At 37.1% G+C, this 20,316-nt stretch overlaps 1 protein-coding gene and 1 long non-coding RNA gene across 2 annotated transcripts in view; one reads left to right on the forward strand and one right to left on the reverse strand.

Annotated features, from left to right (window-relative positions):
• The window catches only part of LOC148680292 (uncharacterized), a 790,608-nt gene that overhangs the window by 288,006 nt on the left and 482,286 nt on the right, over positions 1–20,316 (reverse strand). The gene's annotated exons all lie outside the window — the stretch shown is intronic.
• LOC108183930 (uncharacterized) overlaps positions 1–20,316 on the forward strand; it is a 34,940-nt gene that overhangs the window by 7,972 nt on the left and 6,652 nt on the right. The window contains exons 4-7 of the mRNA XM_087249128.2: positions 2,453–10,642; positions 11,696–15,725; positions 16,174–16,323; positions 17,032–17,178. Coding sequence (XP_087105254.1) covers positions 2,453–3,447 — 995 coding nt within the window. The 3' untranslated portion in view covers positions 3,448–10,642; positions 11,696–15,725; positions 16,174–16,323; positions 17,032–17,178. The remainder of the gene's footprint in view (positions 1–2,452; positions 10,643–11,695; positions 15,726–16,173; positions 16,324–17,031; positions 17,179–20,316) is intronic.

Here is a 20,316-nt window from a genome sequence, read left to right on the forward strand (position 1 = left end):
GTCGCGTGTGTACAGGGAGTACAGGAGTGGACTGAGAACACAGCTCTGTGGATCATCAGTGTGGATCAGGTCATGTTGTTCATTCTGACCACCTGGCGTCTGCTTGACAGAAAGTCCAGGATCTAGATGCACATACAGCTGTGTAGACCCAGAGCTTGGAGCTTCACCACTAGTATGGCAGGCACTATAGTGTTGAATACTGAGCTGTAGTCCACAAACAGCATTCTCACATATGTGTTTTTGTTTTCCAGGTGAGACAGAGCAGTGTGCAAGGTGAAAGCAATTGCAACATCAGTGGAGCGATTATTCCTGTAAGCAAATTGCAGAGGGTCAGTGTGAGCAGGCAGTACAGAGCAGATGTGCTTTTTAAACAGCTTCTCAAAGCATTTGCTGAAGATGGGTGTCAGAGCAACTGGACGCCAGTCATTTAAGCATGTGGTTTTAGATTACTTCGGTATGGGCACAATAGTAGCTGTCTTAAAGCATGTGGGAACCACAGACCGAGAGAGCGAGAGGTTAACAATGTCCGTGAAAACCCCCGCTAGCTGGTGTGCGCATGCTTTAAGTACACGTCCAAGGATGCCATCTGGGCCGTAGCTTTCCGGATGTTCCGGAAAGATCTCGTTACGTCTGCTACAGAAACAGAGTGTGCTGGCGGTTTCGGTATCGGCCGCGGGAGCGCACAGTGTGTGGGTGTCCTGGGCTTTAAAGCAGGTGTAGAAGGAGTTAAGCTCATCCAGGAGAGATGCAGAAATGTTTACAGTGGCGGGTTTGTTACTTTTAAAGTTTGTGATGTAATTAAGTCCCTGCCACATACTTCTCCCCTCTACCTTGTATCTCTGTATTGATGTTTTGCTGCTTTGATAGTTTACCTGAGGTTGTAGTTTGCTTGTTTTTGTTCCTCAGCATTTCTGGATTTATAGGCAGAGGTTCACACTGATAGGGCTGTTCGAACTTTGCCATCAATCCATGGTTTTGGGTTGGGGTAGATACGAACAGTTTTTGTTGGGACCATGTCTTCTATACACTTTCTGATGAAGCATGTAACGGTGTCTTGAGTAAACTTTAATGTCGTCATCAGAAGCTGCCCGGAACATCTCCCAGTCCACATGATCAAAACATTCTTGAAGTATGGAACTCGATTGGTCCGTCCAGCTTTGAAACGTCTTGAGGGTGGGTGGTTCCCGTTTCAGTTTCTGTCTGTAAGCAGGCAAGAGCAGAACAAAAGAGTCATCTGATTTGCTTAGCGGTGGGCGGGGGAGGGATTTGTTGGCTTCCCGGAACGGAGAATAGCAGTGGTCCAAAATTCGGTCACCACGCATGTTTGTGGTGATATGGTGATAGTATTTTGGAGTGATTTTCCTGAGATTGGCATTGTTAAAGTCCCCTGTAACAATAAATGCTGCCTCTGGGTGTGTGGTTTCCTGCTCGCTTATGCTCCCATTCAGTTCCCTAAGCGCCTTCTGTGTGTTGGCATGAGGGTGGCCAGTGTGGTTGGCACCGAAGCATAAGGTATTCCAGATCAGGAGAACAAATTGATCTAACTGGATGTATGTTTCTCTTATCTCACCATGAGTTAATAAAGAAACAAACACCTCCTTCTTTGCTTTCCCCTGTCGGTTCTTTCATTCTATCCACAGTATCTTATCCATAGTATTCTATCCATAGTATTCCCTGTCTGCTAAACAAATGTTAGAAAAACATTTTGTTGTAATTATGAATATAAACAAATAAAAATAGGCCATTGTTACGACCCCCTCGTTCGAGTTGCAACATAAAAGAGCTCAGACAACAAAAAAATTATATATGCAACTTATTTATTATACACAACTAATAAAGCAACAAATCAAGAAACAAACAAATGTCTAGGGGAAAATAAAGAAAATAACTAACTTTAACTACACATATAAATAATGTCAAACAAAACCATAAGGTTGCCGAAATAAAGAGATGGTCTTGATGCAAGGACGGCCAGTAGCCACACTATCCTACAGAAGCTAGCTCACTCTCGCATTTATATGCTTTGAACCAATTGGGGAGTAACCATGGCACCTAATCAGGATCTTCCACATCCAAACTAGAATACCGCGGTCGTCACACCATTTACACCTTTCGAATCTGTGTCTTATCAATGTGACCAAAATTTCTTTTATGATGTATTATGTAAGAAACTCTAAAAACTGGACTGACACCGTTTCAATTTATTATAAGTTCTATGTTAAGCGGCTTTGACAGTTTACATTGTAAAAGCACTAGATAAATAAAGATGAATTGAATAGAATCTGCTTAAACGTGTACGTGTTAATGGACCAAACACAATATGATCTGATTTATTTCACATTTAATGTGCATCAGAAATACAATGTGTGTAGCCAATGTTTCCAGTGTCTTTTCACTTTTCAGCTTTTGATGAGAGTTTTTTAGACTTAATGAAAACTTTTTTTTTTTTCAGACCTAATTGAAGAGAGTGAGGGGAGTAAAGAGGAGGAACAACATGTTAAAATTGAGGACAAAACTCATTTACAGACTGATGGTATTTTGAAAAGGAGAGACAAGAATCGTTTCACCTGCACTCAGTGTGGGAAGAGTTTTGGAGGAAATGGCAATCTTAAGATTCACATGATAATCCACACCGGAAAGAAACCATTCACATGCACTCAGTGTGGGAAGAGTTTCAGCCAATCATCACACCTTAATGACCACATGATGATCCACACTGGAGAGAAACCATTCACATGCACTCAGTGTGGGAAGAGTTTCATCTGGTTATCATTGCTTAATCAACACATGATGATTCACACTGGAGAGAAACCATTCACATGCAATCAGTGTGGGAAGAGTTTCAGGCAATCATCATACCTTAATGAACACATGAAGATCCACACCGGAGAGAAACCATTCACATGCACTCAGTGTTGGAAGAGTTTCAGCCGCTCATCAGAACTTAATCACCACATGAGGATCCACACTGAAGAGAAACCATTCACATGCACTCAGTGTGGGAAGAGTTTTAGCTGCTCATCATCCCTTAATAAACACATTAGGATTCACACTGGAGAGAAACCATTCACATGCACTCAGTGTGAAAAGAGTTTCGGCCGCTCGTCATACCTTAATCAACACATGAGGATCCACACTGGAGAGAAACCATTCACATGCACTCAGTGTGGGAAGATTTTCGGCCGCTCATCATATCTTAATCAACACATGAGGATCCACACTGGAGAGAAACTATTCACATGCACTCAGTGTGGGAAGAGTTTCGGCCGCTCATCACACCTTAATCAACACATGAGGATCCACACTGGAGAGAAACCATTCACATGCACTCAGTGTGGAAAGAGTTTCAGACAACCATCACTCCTTTATCTACACACGATAAGCCACAACGGAGAGAAACCCACAGCTTCGGTGTGGGATGAGTTTCAGCAACTCCTCAGACCTTAATAAACACATGATGACCCACACTGTAGATAAACCATTCACATGCACTCTGTTTGGGAAGAGTATCAACCAATCAGTAAACCCTAATGAACACATTAAGATCCACACTGGTGTGAAAGAGTATTTGTGCTTTGAGTGTGAGAAGACTTTTATTACAGCTCTAAAATTAAAACTGCACCAGACGTTTCACACTGGAAAGTAGTGATGGAAAGTTCGTATCATTTTACTTACTTGGATCTTTGAGTCTCGTTCATCAAGATGACAGAATCTTTTTTCGGAGTCACGTGACGGTAATGGCGGAGTAGCAGCTCAACATTTGGTCTCCGCAGCTCAGTGGTATATTTTTAGTATATAAAATAAGACATATAACGGCACATACTTTAAGACCTTGTGAATGGACATACGATCATGCCCACTACCCAGAAGAAGTTGAATCTGTCGGCAAAAACCTCTAAATCGACGGAGATTAAATCGCCTCAGGAGGACAGTCAATCAACGATCATGGCGGACCAGGCGTACTCGTTGCTGAGCCGTAGCTGAAACAGCTTGGTAGAAAGAATATCAACAGAGGTGCTTAAAGGTGTCAAAAGCTAGTTTGAAAAGAAAATCGACCCTGTTCTTAAGAAACTTGAGGAATGTTCCTCAAAAATTGGGACTTTGGACACGCAAATTACTGAGGTAGAATGCCGCGTATCAGACTCCGAGGATGCGATGACCACCTATGGTGCGAAACTTACTGATCTCGCGGAAAAACTGGTGCCGTGCTGTATAAAAATAGACCATCTGGAGAACAAAAACAGAAGATGCAATGTGCGGGTCGTCGGTCTTCCAGAGGGATGCGAGGGCAGTAATCCGATCTCTTTTTTCAAATCCTGGTTACCAGAGCTGCTACAGGTCAGTTTCAAAGGTGAGCATGTTAAACTGGATCGATGTCCCCGCGCCCTCACTCGCCGCCCACCGCCTGGCCAGCGACCCCGAGCAGTTATCGTAAAGTTTCACAACTTTCAGTATAAATTTCGGATCATGCAAGCGGCGAGACAAACGTGCACGCTGTCCTACAACGGTGCTTCAATTATGATATTTGAGGACTTTTCTGTGTTGGTAATGAGGAAAAGGCAGGAATTCTACCATGTTAAACAGCAGCTTAAAGAGAAGGGTATTGCCTTTGCCATGTTGTATCCAGCAGTTCTCAGGGTCAAGGTGAACGGTCAGGAGAGGTCTTTCAAGGACCCAAAGGATGTCACAGCATTTCTGGCGTCTGCCCCACTACAGAGCGGCTCACCTGACCGCACTGCTACTGACTGAGCATCCTTTCCCCATCCCAGTATGGTTTTAGAGGGTTTAGCTGTTGAGATCGGACATTTCGTTTGAGGTCTACATTTTATTATAACAATTTATTATCGAAAATTTAGTATGGTTTCTTTAATACTGACAGATCCATATGTGATTACTTTTTCATTGCCATTTATGTCGCAATATTTGACTGAGCTGCAGTCCGGAAGTTTTTCTGTTACCTAAAGGTAGCTTATCGAAGCCTTAGAAAGGTTTTTTTTTTAATTTATTTTTTTGCTTGTTTTTCGTGTGCTGGTCCTGCACCTTCTCTATAACTAGAGGGAAGCTAGCTGACGCCCAAAATGGGCGTAACAGACCAAAGTCTGACTCCTTTTCGTTTTGTTAATAGCTCTTTTTTTGTTCCAATTTTTTTGATGTACATAGTTTTTACTTGATTCTTCTAAAATTGTGAAAAGAACGATTTTACCCCTGCATTTTTTTCTTGTTTTTTTTCTTCTTTTTTTCCCTGCTTTTTCTCTCATTTTGTGGCTCCTTTTGTATTTTATTTTTTGACACATACAGTGAGAGTAAAAAGTATTTGATCCCTTGCTTATTTTGTTGGTTTGCCCACTAATAAAGACATAATCATTCTGTACTTTTAATGGTAGATGTGTTCTAACATGGAGAGACAGAATATCAAAAAGAAAATCCAGAAAATAACTTTAAAGAAAATATTTTAATTCATTTGTATTTAATTGAGGGAAATAAGTATTTGATCCCTCTAGCCAAAAGCACCTAATACTTGGTGGCACAGCCTTTGTTTGCAAGCACAGCGGACAGACGTTTGTTGTACTTAACCACAAGGTTAGCACACATATCAGGGGGAATTTTGGCCCACTCTTCTTTGCAGATCCTCTCTAAATCATTAAGGTTGGTGGGCTGTCGCTTGGCAACTCGGACCTTCAGCTCCCTCCATAGATTTTCAATTGGATTGAGGTCCGGAGACTGGCTGGGCCACTCCATGACCTTAATGTGGTTCTTCTTGAGCCACTCCTTTGTTGCCTTTGCTGTATGCTTCGGGTCGTTGTCATGTTGGAAGACCCAACCACGGCCCATTTTCAACTTCCTGGCAGAGGGGAGGAGGTTGTCCCCCAGGACTGCACAGTACATGGCTCCATCCATCTTCCCACTGATGCGGTGAAGTAGCCCTGTGCCCTTGGCAGAGAAACAACCCCAAAACATAATGCTTCCACCTCCATGCTTGACGGTGGGTACAGTGTTCCTGGGGTCATAGGCAGCATTTTTCTTCCTCCACACATGACGAGTAGAGTTTAGGCCAAATAGTTCAATTTTGGTCTCATCTGACCACAGAACCTTCTCCCAATCACTTTGTACATCTTTGAGGTTATCATTGGCATACTTTAGGCGGGCCTTCACATGTGCCTTCTTAAGCAGGGGTACCTTTCGGGCACTGCAGGATTTTAATCCATTGCGGCGCAAAGTGTAGGCAATTGTTTTCCTGGTGACTGTGGTCCCAGCTGCCTTGAGGTCATTCACTAACTCCTGCTGTGTGGTTGCAGCCGATTTCTCACAGTTCTCATGATCATTGCCACCCCACGAGGTGAAATCTTTTGTGGAGCACCAGACCGAGGTCTATTGATGGTCAGGTTATACTTCTTAAATTTTCTCACAATTGCACCAATGGTTGTTGTTACTTTAATACCCAGATTTCCAGATTTGTGCAGGTCAACAATCCTGTCTCTGAGGTCCTGAGAGAGTTCTTTGGTCTTTGGTCTGATTGTCTGATTCTGTGAACACGTGTCTTTCACACAGGTGTTTAGTTAGAACAGGTGTCTTCAATTCAGGTAACAAGTTGATTGGGAGTGTCTAACTGGTCTGTGAAAGCCAGAACTCCTAATGCATACTAGGGGATCAAATACTTATTTCCCTCAATGAAATACAAATCAATTAATATATATTCCTTAAAGTTATTTTCTGGATTTTCTTTTTTATATTCTGTCTCTCCATGTTAGAATACATCTACCATTAAAAGTACAGAATGATCAGGTCTTTATTAGTGGGCAAACCAACAAAAGCAGCAAAGGATCAAATACTTTTTACTCTCACTGTAATGTCTAGTAACTCAACGTTAAAAATTTGTAGTTGGAATGTGAGAGGGATACACAATCCTATTAAGAGAAAGAAAATTCTTAGCTTTCTAAAGAAAGAACAGGTCCATATAGCCCTTCTACAAGAAACCTATTTATCGTCTGCTGAGCACGCTAAGTTAAAACGTGACTGGGACGGACAGGTGTTTAGCTCTTCTTTTACTACCAAAAGCAGAGGTGTTGCCATCCTAATTAATAAATGTTTACCCTTACTTGAAGTTAAAACGGTCTCAAACAAATTGGGAAGATATATTATGTTAAGAGGCTCTCTTTATGGGCAAGACATTTCAGTTTTAAATATATATTTTCCACCTATTCAGACCACAGATTTTATTTCTAAGGTTTTTTCAAAATTTGCGGATTGGCTTTGTGACAACACAGTTATAGCAGTTGATTTTAATTGTTTTTTTCTCCTCAGTAGTAGATAACACACAAAACAACACAAAATCATGGTCAGATGTCGAATAGAGCCAAAGCTGTTTTGGATACCTGCAAAGAACTTGATCTGGTTGATACTTGGAGGGTGTTACACCCTAATGATAAGGAGTTTAAATATTATTCAGCCGTTTATAAAACCAGTAGTAGAATTGACTTGATCTTTACCCCCAAAATTTCTGTTAGTAAAGTTGAGTATTGTAATATTGGGGATATTTTGATATCCGATCATGCACCTGTCTGTATAGGCATAAATTTCAGTAACTTGACACTCCCTAATAAACAATGGAGGTATAATTCATACCTAAATTTTGACCCTAATTTTAAAGTTTTTTTAACAAAACAGATGAATCACTTTTTTGTAGAAAACAAAACTCCGGGTGTTTCCCCAGGGTTACTTTGGGATACAGCAAAAGCATATGCTCGAGGTTTAATTATATCATATTCAGCTGGGCTTAGGAAAAAAGTAGAAGAGAACAGAGAAACTTAGAGCTCAAACTACATGATCTACAGGCCAGATATAATTTATCTCCCTCAGATGAACTAAGATGTGACTAGGGTTGTAACAATATACCGGTATGACGGTTTACCACGATTTGAACGTGCACGATTATCATACCATGAACAATTGCATATCAACGGTTTTAACCTTTAACGGTTTTCTGTCTCCTTAAAGACAGAGACAGCCGCCCGCGGCTAAAAATAAGTTTAATAAGTCTTAAATGTTTAATAACTTTTGATCCGCTGATCCGATTCATACAATTCAAAGATTGGCATAAAGAAGAGAATCTCAGCTTTCCAGTGCTGTATCACATAACATTCGCGGACTTTCAGAGGCTCCAGAATCAGTGTGGTTACGTCATCAACATTTGACAACGCTGATTTGACAAAGAAACGCTCGTCACTGTGTCTCCGGACAAATCAGACATGATACATTGATGCATTGTCCCTCCTCCATGCCCAGATTGGTTTAAACTCGCTATATCACAACCAATAAGCATAGGTTTCGCTTTTGTTTGTGGACCAAGCTTTTTGAACAACACGGAATGAGAGATAGGCATACATTTATGCGCGGCTAAATAAAACGCAAAAAAAAGTTTTGCATGAAATAATTCTCATACTAAGTACTTTTGCATGCACAGCAGCACAGAAACATGACAAAACAGTGACACAGCAAAGACGAACTGCTGCTCTTGCTGTTTTCAAAAGACGCAAATGAAGATGCAGCTGTTTGTCTGCATTGCAGACAACCATATCCAAATCCATATTGATAGACAACCATATCCATGCTGGCACATAAAACCTAAGGATGTTCCATATTGAATCTAGTTTCGTTATGTAACTATTTATAGTATAGTAAATATTTATATCTATTTTTTACTGAGGATTTGCACCATGTTTATTTGGACTTTATTTGGACTTTGACACATTATTTATTATTTTCTTATTTTTATTTGTTCATTGTAAGTGGTGTTGTTTATAGTAACTGAAAATATATTATTTGGAAAAAGTCAAATTTGCTTCACTGTTCTATTATTTTGTAACATTTGTAACATACCGTATACCGCGAAACCGTCAAACCGTGGTATTGTTTTAGACGATTATCATACCGTGAAAAATTCATACCGTTACAACCCTAGATGTGACATACAAATAACAAAAACTGCATTGGAAGCGATACTTACGAAAAAGGCGGAGAAATCAATGTTCTTTGTAAAGCAAAGAATGTACGAATTTGCTAATAAACATAATCGCTATTTGGCTAATCTTTTGCGGGTTAGGACATCTACTCAAAATATACCTTGTATTAAAGATTTGAATGGTTCTTTGAATTATAATAATAAGGAAATTAATAATAGTTTTAGAATCTTTTTTGAGCAATTGTACACATCTCAATTTAATTATAGTGCGGAAATTAATATGGAAGCTTTTTTTTACAAACCTATCTCTTCCTCAAATTTCAAATGACCAGAGAAAGATATTAGACGCTCCATTAACTCTCAGTGAATTTAAGAATTGTATTCAATCTTTCCCTAATAACAAGGCACCAGGTCCTGATGGTCTCAGTGCAGAGTTTTTTAAAAAAGTTTGTCAGTATTTTATCTGGCCCATTACATGAGATGATTCTTCACTCATTTGAAAACGGGGTCCTTCCCCCTTCAATGATGGAAGCTAATATTTCCTTGGTTCATAAAAAATGTAAACCAGCTGATGAATGCTCCTCTTATAGGCCTATATCTATTTTAAATATAGATTCTAAGCTTCTTGCCAAAGTACTGGCTTGGTGTGACAGGGTTGAGTTTATATTGAGGGACATAACTTTGTAGCCTGTTTTTTATAAAAAAAAAAATCTTATTTTTTATTTTTTATTTATCACAAGTAAATAACACAAATAAATAGTTGTAATACTAAAAAAAATTAAACACTGTGTCTACATGCAATTTCAAAGAAGTGCCTCGGGGGCATGACAAATAGCTTGGTTTGTGACAGACATATTATATTTTTTATGCTAAAACTGCATTTAATGTATTTTTTTATTCATTAAAATGTACAAAGTAGATCAATGAAAAATGCTTTTAACATGTAATTTTAGTCGACAACAACTATAAAAAAATATGGGGGACTGACTGAAATATTACAGGATGCCAGGAATGACTTAATCATATATGAGATAATTTTGTAAAACAATATGTTTTGTTAAATGTATAATGTATAAATAGTTCCATCACATCAGCTGAAGCAAAAAGCAATAATGCAGCCATTACTTCTTGTAGTGTTGATGTGGCTGTTTTGAAAGAATTCGCATGAAAGGCATCAGGAACTTCTGGGAACTGCACAACTCTGTGTAATGTTTTCACACTTGCATGTGTCGATTTTATTTCTCAATCATTTTTACATTCATTAACTTTATCAATTTTCATTGTGATCATTTTCTCTTTATTGGTTATACCTCACAATCACAAACACTCACAACTGGTTCCATTCTTTTGAATTGTGTGGGTTATTGAGCCAGGCTTCCATTCGATTCCCGATTTTGCTCCGCGAGCAAAGGGCAGGAGTGGGCGTGTCCAGCAGGGGAGAAGGAGGGCAGTGAACAACTGTTGTCAGTTAGCTCAAAGAATGAAATGCGTGATTTTATAGTTTATAAAGTTAAAATGCAAAGAAATAAACAGTAATGTAATGCCCTGCTACATTTGTTATTCGTAATTTCATATACACATAACCACAATTTATATCATTATAAAGATAATCATGTTCATATAAACTCTATAATTGAAGACTTTTCCCTTAATCCCCTTGTCTAAACCATAGGTCTGAATCAAGTGTGCCGCAAGCCTACGTTTGAGTGAAGGTTTCGGCCGTTAGATCGCCCCCTGGGGGCTGGCTGCAGTACAAGTCATAAAGCCCGCCTCCTCCGTGTTAATGAAGGAGACTTGAGCCCAAATAAAAAAAAATATTACACTTGCAATAAAATGTCCCGAAAGATAGTTCTGGTCGATTAAGGCACTGGTTATTGTGCTGAAATAGGTGCAGATCTTCATTTTTGTAAACAGTTTGTTTTTAGCAGTAATTTAATGCTGGGCGTGTCATCGTGATTGACAGCTGTGATTGACAGTTTCTCAAAGCGCGGCGTCTGAGCTTCGGCAGGAGACTGAGGTAGACTGAAATGTTATTATTTGATTTCTGTGTTATTTTACCATGACAAAATGAGTTCAGCAGTAAACTATAGTTTCTGACATACATGATCCTGGTGGAACACTGTTTATTCGCTAAGTTCAGGGCTTTTTTCGGGCTTTATTAGTTTGCTGATACACGCCTAGCCACCCAGATAGCAAAACACAGTTCCGGCTAGATTCTCGCCTGCCGGAGACTTATCTCTTAGAGCTCAGACTGACTAATGTTACCTCTGCTGGACATACTCCGGATGCCTGGACTCACTGCCCGATTCCAGTCCGAGTCAATCGAGCCAGATGCGGCGGCCGAGCGAGCAGGCGCTGCGGCATGCGAGCCGGAATCAGCCCGCGACGCCGCGAGTAAGTTATGCGCTGCGGCCTGGAGCTGGCACGATTGAATATATAAAACCCTCATATTTGTTAACGTTATTACATCCATTTGTGTTGATATGACAGCAAACGCATGCTGAGAAGTTCGGGGGGCGTAGTTGATTTTACATAAAGCGTTTGATTGGAAGCTCATTTTCGCGGCTCCTCCTCTGGCTCCATCAGACAGTCCTTCTGCGCATGTCTGGCTCCAATTTCAGCAGTCTTTTGCGACAGTTTGTGCCCATCAAGCAGGCGTTTTGCCCTCAAGGCGTTCAATGGGAAAAAGGGCTGTCGCGTCGTCCATATTTTTTACAGTCATTGGTCTGAATGCAGGCTCAATGCAGCAGGTCTCTTGCCCTGTCTATTTCAACCATTAGCCCTGTTGGTAATCTAGAGGATTTAGGCGAACACAACAGCACGGCGATGTGTCTAAATGTGAACAAACTCCTGATAAAAGACAATGTCCGCCATTCTCCAATTCTCGTACTGCTCTTTCGTCAAAAATGCTTGCTGCACACACACAGCTTTGCTGTATTGGCCCTGACAGGATCTTAGGGAAAAACATGCATCAAACACTGTGGATCATGATAACAAACACATACGAGCCTTCATGAACAGCTAAATACTGTGTGCTGTGGGTCTGTGGACGCAGTCTCACCCATCAATGTAGGATCTCACAGCTTCGCACTGGCAGGTCTGTCTTGCCTTCGGAAGGCATGTAGCACATATTGCGCTACGTCGCCGATTTTGATCCCGCCTCAAAAATCTTTAAAAAATTTTGTCAGCTGAAATTAGCTGTTTTTTAAAATAATTTTAAAAAAAACTAAAAAAAAAACATAAAAGTTAAATTTTTTTTTTTTAAATTGGGGGGGGGGGGGTTTGTTGTCGCTTGCGTACTGAAGAGTGATGTTGTCGCGCGCGTTCTGATCAGCTGTGTTGTCGCGCACGTTCTGATCAGCTGTGTTGTCGCGCGCGTTCTGATCAGCTGTGTTGTCGCGCGTGTACTGTAAAGCGGGGAAGGGGGGGTTGAGCGCCCATACTCAAGATCAGTGTTGTCGTGCGCCTACTGAAGGGCGGGACGAACGGTGTGTCGCGTCGCGGGGGCACTTTTGATCATTTTGGAAGGGCACTTTCTATCCAAGACTAAAAAGGGCTTGTGCACTGCACAGGTTGAGCCCTATGTGTGCACGTGCCTGGGTATGACTGAATCAAGGCAAATGGTAATATGTGTGGCACATAATAAATGGACTTGAGTTTCTGTGGTGTTTAGCGCCATCTGCTGGTTGATATCGGTAGCGGAAAGTGTTGCTTTCAATTTCACTTTCATTTGGAAATAAACAGCGTTAAAGGGTTGTGCTAATAGTTTAGATATTTCCATCAAGGGTAATACCCTGTAAGCACAATTTTTTGTAAACTGATTTGATAAATGTAACAATTTTTTCTGTTAAAGAATATAGTTTTGTTTGTATAGCTGCTCATTCATGATGGCTGATTTCATCAGGAGAACATTATGATGTGATAAAACACACTGCACAAGATTTATATGAGAGAGTCAAAGAGATTTATTTCATTTTCACTGTTTTACAAAAAAGAATCAGGACCAAAAAAAGACAGATCTTCAAACTGCATCTGTGGTTCTTTATGCTTTTATGTTGCTGACTGAACAGTCAGGCAGCCAGTGTTAGTGAGGCCAGTACAAACTGTTTTCTTTATAATTGTCATTTTAAATGTCTTTTATTCTTGTGATTCAAAGCTGCATTTTCAGCATGGAGATCTGCTGTTTTTCTATGATCTGATGTTATTGGTACAAAATCACTAACAATGATTCTTACAATAATTAAAAAGAAAGTTCAAAGTAATAATTTGTATAACATTGCAAGATTATTTTTTAACATTGTACATGTATTTATGTTTAAAGTATTGCAAATTATTTAGAAAATTATTATTTTAAACTTTAATTTTTATCAAAGTTTCACAAAACACAGATGAAGATTTAAAATTTATTGTAAAAGATTTACCAAACAACTTTATTACAGAAAGTAAATTAAATAAATTACAGTAAAAACAACTTACTGAATTGTTCATTTAAACTGATTTTAATTCATTGAAAATCCTTGATGATATAATTAGAAATAGAAAGATTATTTAGAATGATGGAGTAACAGCCACCTTTATTTTAAGCAGAAAATTTATTCTCAGTTCATCTAAAACCAGTAAAGCTTGGCCATTAATTAAATTGACTTGAAGCTCTTTAGTTGACTAAGAAGTTCTACAGTGAACTACTGAATACACCTTTTTAAGTTCACAGCTGTCACAGTGAGACCAGGTACTCCAGCCTTCCTGATTCCTCATCTGGTCATCGTCCTGTTCGTCTTTCTGTTCCAAGAACCACCACTGCAACGAAAAATAACCCACCACTGCACCCACAATAATCCACCACTGCAGGGGGTAGCATTGTAAAACAGCATGGTTGTCTTGCACCCATTTGTTCAAGACTTTAAAACTCTTGGAAACACATGGTGTATATAGTGAACAGTTAGTAGATTGTGTGAAAGGAAGTGTATTGTCATCTGATAATCTAGGTGCTCATTCCATTTGCAGGATTACAGGAGAGTTCCACTGATAACACACACATGTCGATTTTTAATTGTCAGGAGGTGTGAAATCCAGGAAAAGGGGGTCCAGTCAGGATCATTCCAATTAAAAACTAAAGAGGAACATGCCAGGCAAATTGCTGAAGTGGTACATGATGATGATTTTAGTGAACAGTTGGGGAAAAGTATGTTAGAAAAAAATAAAGACTGTGGAATGTATTTTCAACAAAAATAATTCTGTAAACTGAATTTACATATACAAAATGTTAAAAACTGCACATTACTGGCAACCACAGCTGCCTGTATTTTTCTGTAAAATCAAGAAAGGAAAAATAAAACAGAAAAACGTTTTTTGTGTCACCATTGTGGAGGAAAGTAGCGTCTGTGTTCAATGCCAAGATGACCTGAAAGTATTTGATGTTATGCTGCATCTTCTTTTGTTTAAAGGTAACTGTAGTTACTAATGCAGTCAAAATCTGGTCGCTAGTTGCAATCACACATGAACATATTAATATATCTAATGACATTTTTGTGCACTAAGCTATGATTTTGTAAACTGAACATTGTATCAGTTCATGAAATATGGTTATTTTTTGTAAATGTATACAGAAAGATTCTGGCAACCACAGCTGCTGGTATTTTTACTAAATTTAACAGATATTTTACACAATAACAGTTTGCTAATTAACACTCTCTTGGTGTTGATAATGTTAACACTTTCAAAAGGGTTATTTTTAACACTTTTATAGTGGTTCCCAAATAAACTCTGAGGGAGTGTTAATTTTAACTCCAAGGTAGTTAAATCTACTATCTAAAATTTGCAGTGTGTCTACTAAAATGCACAACATATTAGTTTGTTTATTGTCAACATTCTAATGTTTGAGGGAAATACATTTATTTTGAACTTTGATCAAAACTGTCTGGAATTACCTGGCCCCAATAATTCAATCACATGTGAACAGTTTGCCCATGTGAATTGCACTGACCCCAAAAAGGCCACAAAAGATCTACTAGTAGCCGTGTTTGGAAGGAACACCCTTGGTACACACTGCTACACTGGCAAATGTTCAAATGCCTTCAGAGGCAAAGCAGCTAAGCCACGACTGGACTCTGAAAAAGTCTCTGACATCATCTGTAAGTTATTTCCTAAAAAAATATTTTGGAAATATTGTCATATTTTAAGATATTAAAAATTGTATTATTACACTCAGGATTTTGCTATCTACTTTAAAAACTATGTCAGGGCTTGAGATTTAGCATTAAAATAAATTTGTCAATTATTTATCAGGGTATTATTCACTTGGCAGATAGAAAAAAATATAAAAGAAATTTCAAATAAAATAAGTCTACATAAATGATATTAATTAAGTATTAATTATGGTCAGACAATTATACATTTATAAATCTTTAAATCTCTGTGTTATGTGGAGTCAGGTTTAATTTTTGCTTTACGAGTTAGTAGTTTTGTTAAAAAGTTTATATTCATCTCTTAAATCAAATATAATGACCCTGTGTTAATGACCCTAAAAACGTTTTTCAAATTGCCCTAAATGTGTTAAAGTTTTTTTTTAACTTCAAATAATGAATATCTGTGTCTCTGTGTGTGTGAGAGAGCAAGTGTAAAGAAGAAAACGAGATAAATATCAATAAGTCATGAATGCAATAGTAAGTGGCAAAAAAAGCTAAACAAAATAAAAGACTTTTATTTTGGCGTGACGTATGACGTCATAAGGCTGCGCCACTCTTGCGCTGGATTTAACTGGACAAAGGTTTGTGTTTTAAAACGTTTACCTAAATATAAAGCGATTGATTAAAGTTTCAGGTTTTCATCCGATGCTTAATCATGTACCTGCTGTTGACATTATTATTTTGACCCTTTATACAACGAAGAATTATTTTACTCACAGTAATGAGAGCTATTGTTTGAATAAGTAAACAGAGATGTGTGTAATTATTTTAATGAAGATTTAATTTATTAAACTGCATGTTATTCCATTCTAAGTATACATCACTTCATATAAGAGATGATGTACTGGTTTTAATCAGCTCATTTGTGGCTTTTGTTTCTTGCTCGGACTTAACTGATTTATTTTTGTTAATAACTCTTATATAAAAAAAACAGTTGAAGCAAGTGTTGAAGAGAAGTTATTTTGTTTCTGTTCATTGTTTTATTTATTTTAAACAGAACATTTTTATTGTTTTGATAATTTTAAACAGAATAAAGTGTTCACACGCAGAGAAAAACTCCTGCTGAAGCGACTGATCTCCACACTGTTATAAAGATGGCGTTTATTAAAGAGGAGAGTGAAGATGTGAAGATTGAAGAAACATTCACAGTCAAACAGGAAGATCTGGAGGAACAAACAGGTTAATTTTCATTCTCAAAGACCAACTCAGTCATCTGATCCTCATTCTGAAATATTTTTATAATAAGAATACTAAATTAAATCCATCTTGCAGCCCTGAGTTTGCTGCGTAGTTCTCCTAAATGCACATATATTTTAACCCTTTATACAACGTTACTATTTTACATAGAGGTAAAGTTGGTTTTATATTCGCACATTCTGACTTCCACTTAATATAATTTCCTAAAAGAATTATTTGCAAACTCTAAATAGTGAAATCATATTAGCAGCAAATGACTATCAAAGTACAACATTGTTCACAGTCAAATAAACAGTGTTAAAGTTGTTTTTAATTCACACTTGCATGGAATATTCAAAGTAACATGGTAAATAATATAGAGACTTCTAAATGAACGAGTGTGTAAATATAAAACTAACTTTATGGTTTATATTACCTATATTGTTTGAATAAAGCAACAGAAAAGTGTGTAATAAGTGTCTTAATGATGAAGGTTTACTTGATTCAATAGCGTAATATCACTCCATTCTAAGTATACATCACTATATATAATAAACGGAGTACTACTTTTAATCAGCTCATTGTTTCTTGCTCGGACTCACTCTTTTACTTAATTTCTTTTTAATTACTCTCATATAAAGAAACTGTTGCAGCAAGTGTTGAAGATAAGTTATTTTTGTATCTGTTCATTGTTTTATTCATTTTAAACAGGAAGTGTCCGAACACAGAGAAAAACTCCTGCTGAAGCGACTGATCTCCACACTGTTATAAAGATGGCGTTTATTAAAGAGGAGAGTGAAGATGTGGAGATTGAAGAAACATTCACAGTCAAACAGGAAGATCTGCAGGAACAAACAGGTTGGTTTTCATTCTCAAAGACCAACTCAGTCATTTGATCCTCATTTAGATATATTTTAATAATAAGAATACTAAATTAAATCCATCTTGTAGCCCTGAGTGTGCTGCCTAGTTCTCCAAAATGCACATAAGCACTTATTGAAAGACAGGAATGAGTTTCTTTTGTTACTTGTTCTCATGTCTTTTGTCATTCTTTTATGTATTATTAGTCTCCCATTTTCTCTACCTTCTTAAGGTTATTGCTTTTCTTGTTCTACTGTTTGTAAAGAGTTCTTGAGAGCACAGGCGCTATACAAAATTAATTAAAAATAATAAATTAAAGTTTAACTGAGCTGACGATATTTGACCTACAGTATTCTCATAAAAGATATCTGCTATTACGGTGATAGTGTTGGCTTAGTATTTCCATTTGCATATGTCACGTTGATCACAATTCCCTTTTTCCCCCTCAACTTCTTTATGGGTTTAAACTTGTTTCTAGTAGTTGTTACTAGTTCTTACAGATTTTATCTGAGTTAGAACACACGAGACTCACACATGAACATTTACTCAAAGGAGAAGAACCACCAAAATGCCTTTATTGCAACAGAAACCAAACAGTTAAACATATTCTTGTGGAATGCCCATCAGACAACAATATTTATCTGGAGAGACTTTAAAGGAAATATTTTTAAACGTGAATCCATCTAAAGTTGGAGAATTTTTATCAAAAGGAAATCTTAAAAAACTGTTTTAGATTTTTATCTTATATATTATCATTATTATTTATATGTTTTACCTTGTACATTATTTATTGCTGTTGATAACTTTTAATTGTTAGAATATTTTTACTTGATCTATTTTCCTTTTGCCATGACATAGCCATAGACGCTGAAATGGCAATAAAATTAAAACTCTCTCTCTCTCTCTCTCTCTCTCTCTCTCTGAGTTAGAACTAAATTAATGTTATAAAAACTAATTACCAGGGCTATTGTGTTTAAACAGGGTTTATGCGGGGTTGTAAATTACAAAATCAAAATTTTAGGCCTTAAAGTCTTAAATTTACTGAAATGTTGTATTGTAGGTCTTAAATCTTTTTTAAACAAGTCTTCATTTTCCTTTGTTCATTTTTTGCTGCTCAATCTGGTCAAACCCCATACAATCACCAACAATCCATCTCAATAAAACAGTAAACTTTTTATTCAAAAAGGTCATTAACTCTATTTATCATAATGCTTTAATTGTTTTCCTTACAATAACATATGTTTAAACATGCTCCATGTATTCACTGCTGAGGACAGACTGTTGTGCATATTTTTTTTTTAATTTTTTAAAAACTTGTAATGCACTTGTTAATTGTTTTTTGTTTTTTTTTAAGAAAATTTATGTTGGAAAAAAGTGAAGTAGAGCTTGCTTGTTTTTACACAATATTTAAGATCTTTTGCTAAGAAATATCTAAAATATTAAATGTTTTATTATTCATTTATTATTGTATAATTAAATGTATAAAATTATTATTATTTATTTTTTGATAGGGAAAATAAAATCCTTTCTATCTGGGCCATTTGAAAAAATCTTTAGCCCTTTATGAGTCTAAAATTTCATTCATAATGGTCTTAAAAATGTCTTAAATTTAATTTGGTGAAACCTGCAGAAACTCTGGTTTAAAGTATGTCAGAAAACGTGGATGCCCCAAATATTAAATATGCTAAATGAAATGGACACTAAAATAATTAATTATTATAAAACATTGCACAGTATTCTAAACTATATGATGTTGCTGTGGAATGACATGAGACAAAACAAACACTGGCCAAACTAGTCTAAAACTAGTCTAAAAATGACTTTTGCTGTTTAAGAAATTGATTACAGCATGCTGATGATATGCAAACATTTGAGCGTAAAGTTTGTCAGTATTGACCAAATTCTCCATGTACCAGCAGGCGCAGCCATTGAAATCTTTTTGCTTGAGACTTTTTTTTTTAAAGGATGAATTTTTAGATCCTAAAAACCATGTCATGCTGCTTAGGCAAGGGACAGTTTACAAGGTATACCTCGGTTTGAGAAAAGTCAAGGTTTTAAAACCGCCAATATTTTCTGCTGTATTGTTCCTACAGTATATACTTTTTAAAAATGTTTTATTTTAAGTTTTTTAGGACAACAGTATCTCCAGGAGAAAATGTATTCAAATTATGAGGTTTTAAATTGTAAATAAATCTGTATTTTTAAAACAAATGAAGACAGCAGTTGTCAATTATTAATTTGAATGATTTTTCCAGACATGTTTACTGCTCCAAGATATTGTAAAAGTTTCTCCAATGAAAATATTTTGTTCAACGGGAAAAAGTACAGTTAAACCATGATATTTTTATTCAAGCTTATCATACCGTCAGAATCTTATACTGGCCCATGCCTAACGCTGCTTGATGTTGCAAAGTCATATTTTCTTATTTTATTGTTTTTTGTATGTATAGTCATGAACACATTTGTTTGTGGAGCAAGTTTATTAATCCTGGTCATTTCTCCAATAGGCAATTGAAGTTCTAAAACAATAGCATTTGAGTTCAGGGCCCTGTTTCAGAATGGAGGTCAAGTAAAAACTCAGAGTATTTTAATCCTGAAATGAGAGAAAGTCTGGGTTATCATTTCAAAATGGCAGGTTTGTCAAACTTGAGAAAGCAGGGTAAGCCAGTTTCTGAAAGAGATCTAACTTTAACTGCGAGTCAGTTACCGTGGTAACTTACTCTGTGAACCTACCTGGTCAGTAGCAGGTTTTATTCTCTAAACTCGTGAGTTTTTGTCAGTCTCCTTTCCTTTTTCTCGCTTAGCCATACGTTTCCAGCCACCTATTTTTAAGTGCATTTTGGATGGGCTATGAGCATAAAAAAATTAGTTGATGGAAATGTCATGATGCACATAACTTTTGAAATATTGGCATAAAAAACATGCGCATAACTGAGTAGGATAAACTTTTTATTTTATTAGAAAAGATAAACTTACGTAAAGTACGCAAGCACCTTTACTGAACAAATTCCAGTTTGTGCATTAAAAAAGGTTGGTTATAAGAGATTATATGATGATACAAATGTGTGTGAATGCACAAACCAGCAGGCTGAGCACACTGCAGAGCGTCTAAAATGTTGTTTTGGTCATTCTAAA

This window comes from Danio rerio, chromosome 4, assembly GCF_052040795.2.
Source record: "Danio rerio strain M-AB ecotype USA chromosome 4, GRCz13ab, whole genome shotgun sequence".
Taxonomy (NCBI): Eukaryota; Metazoa; Chordata; class Actinopteri; order Cypriniformes; family Danionidae; genus Danio; species Danio rerio.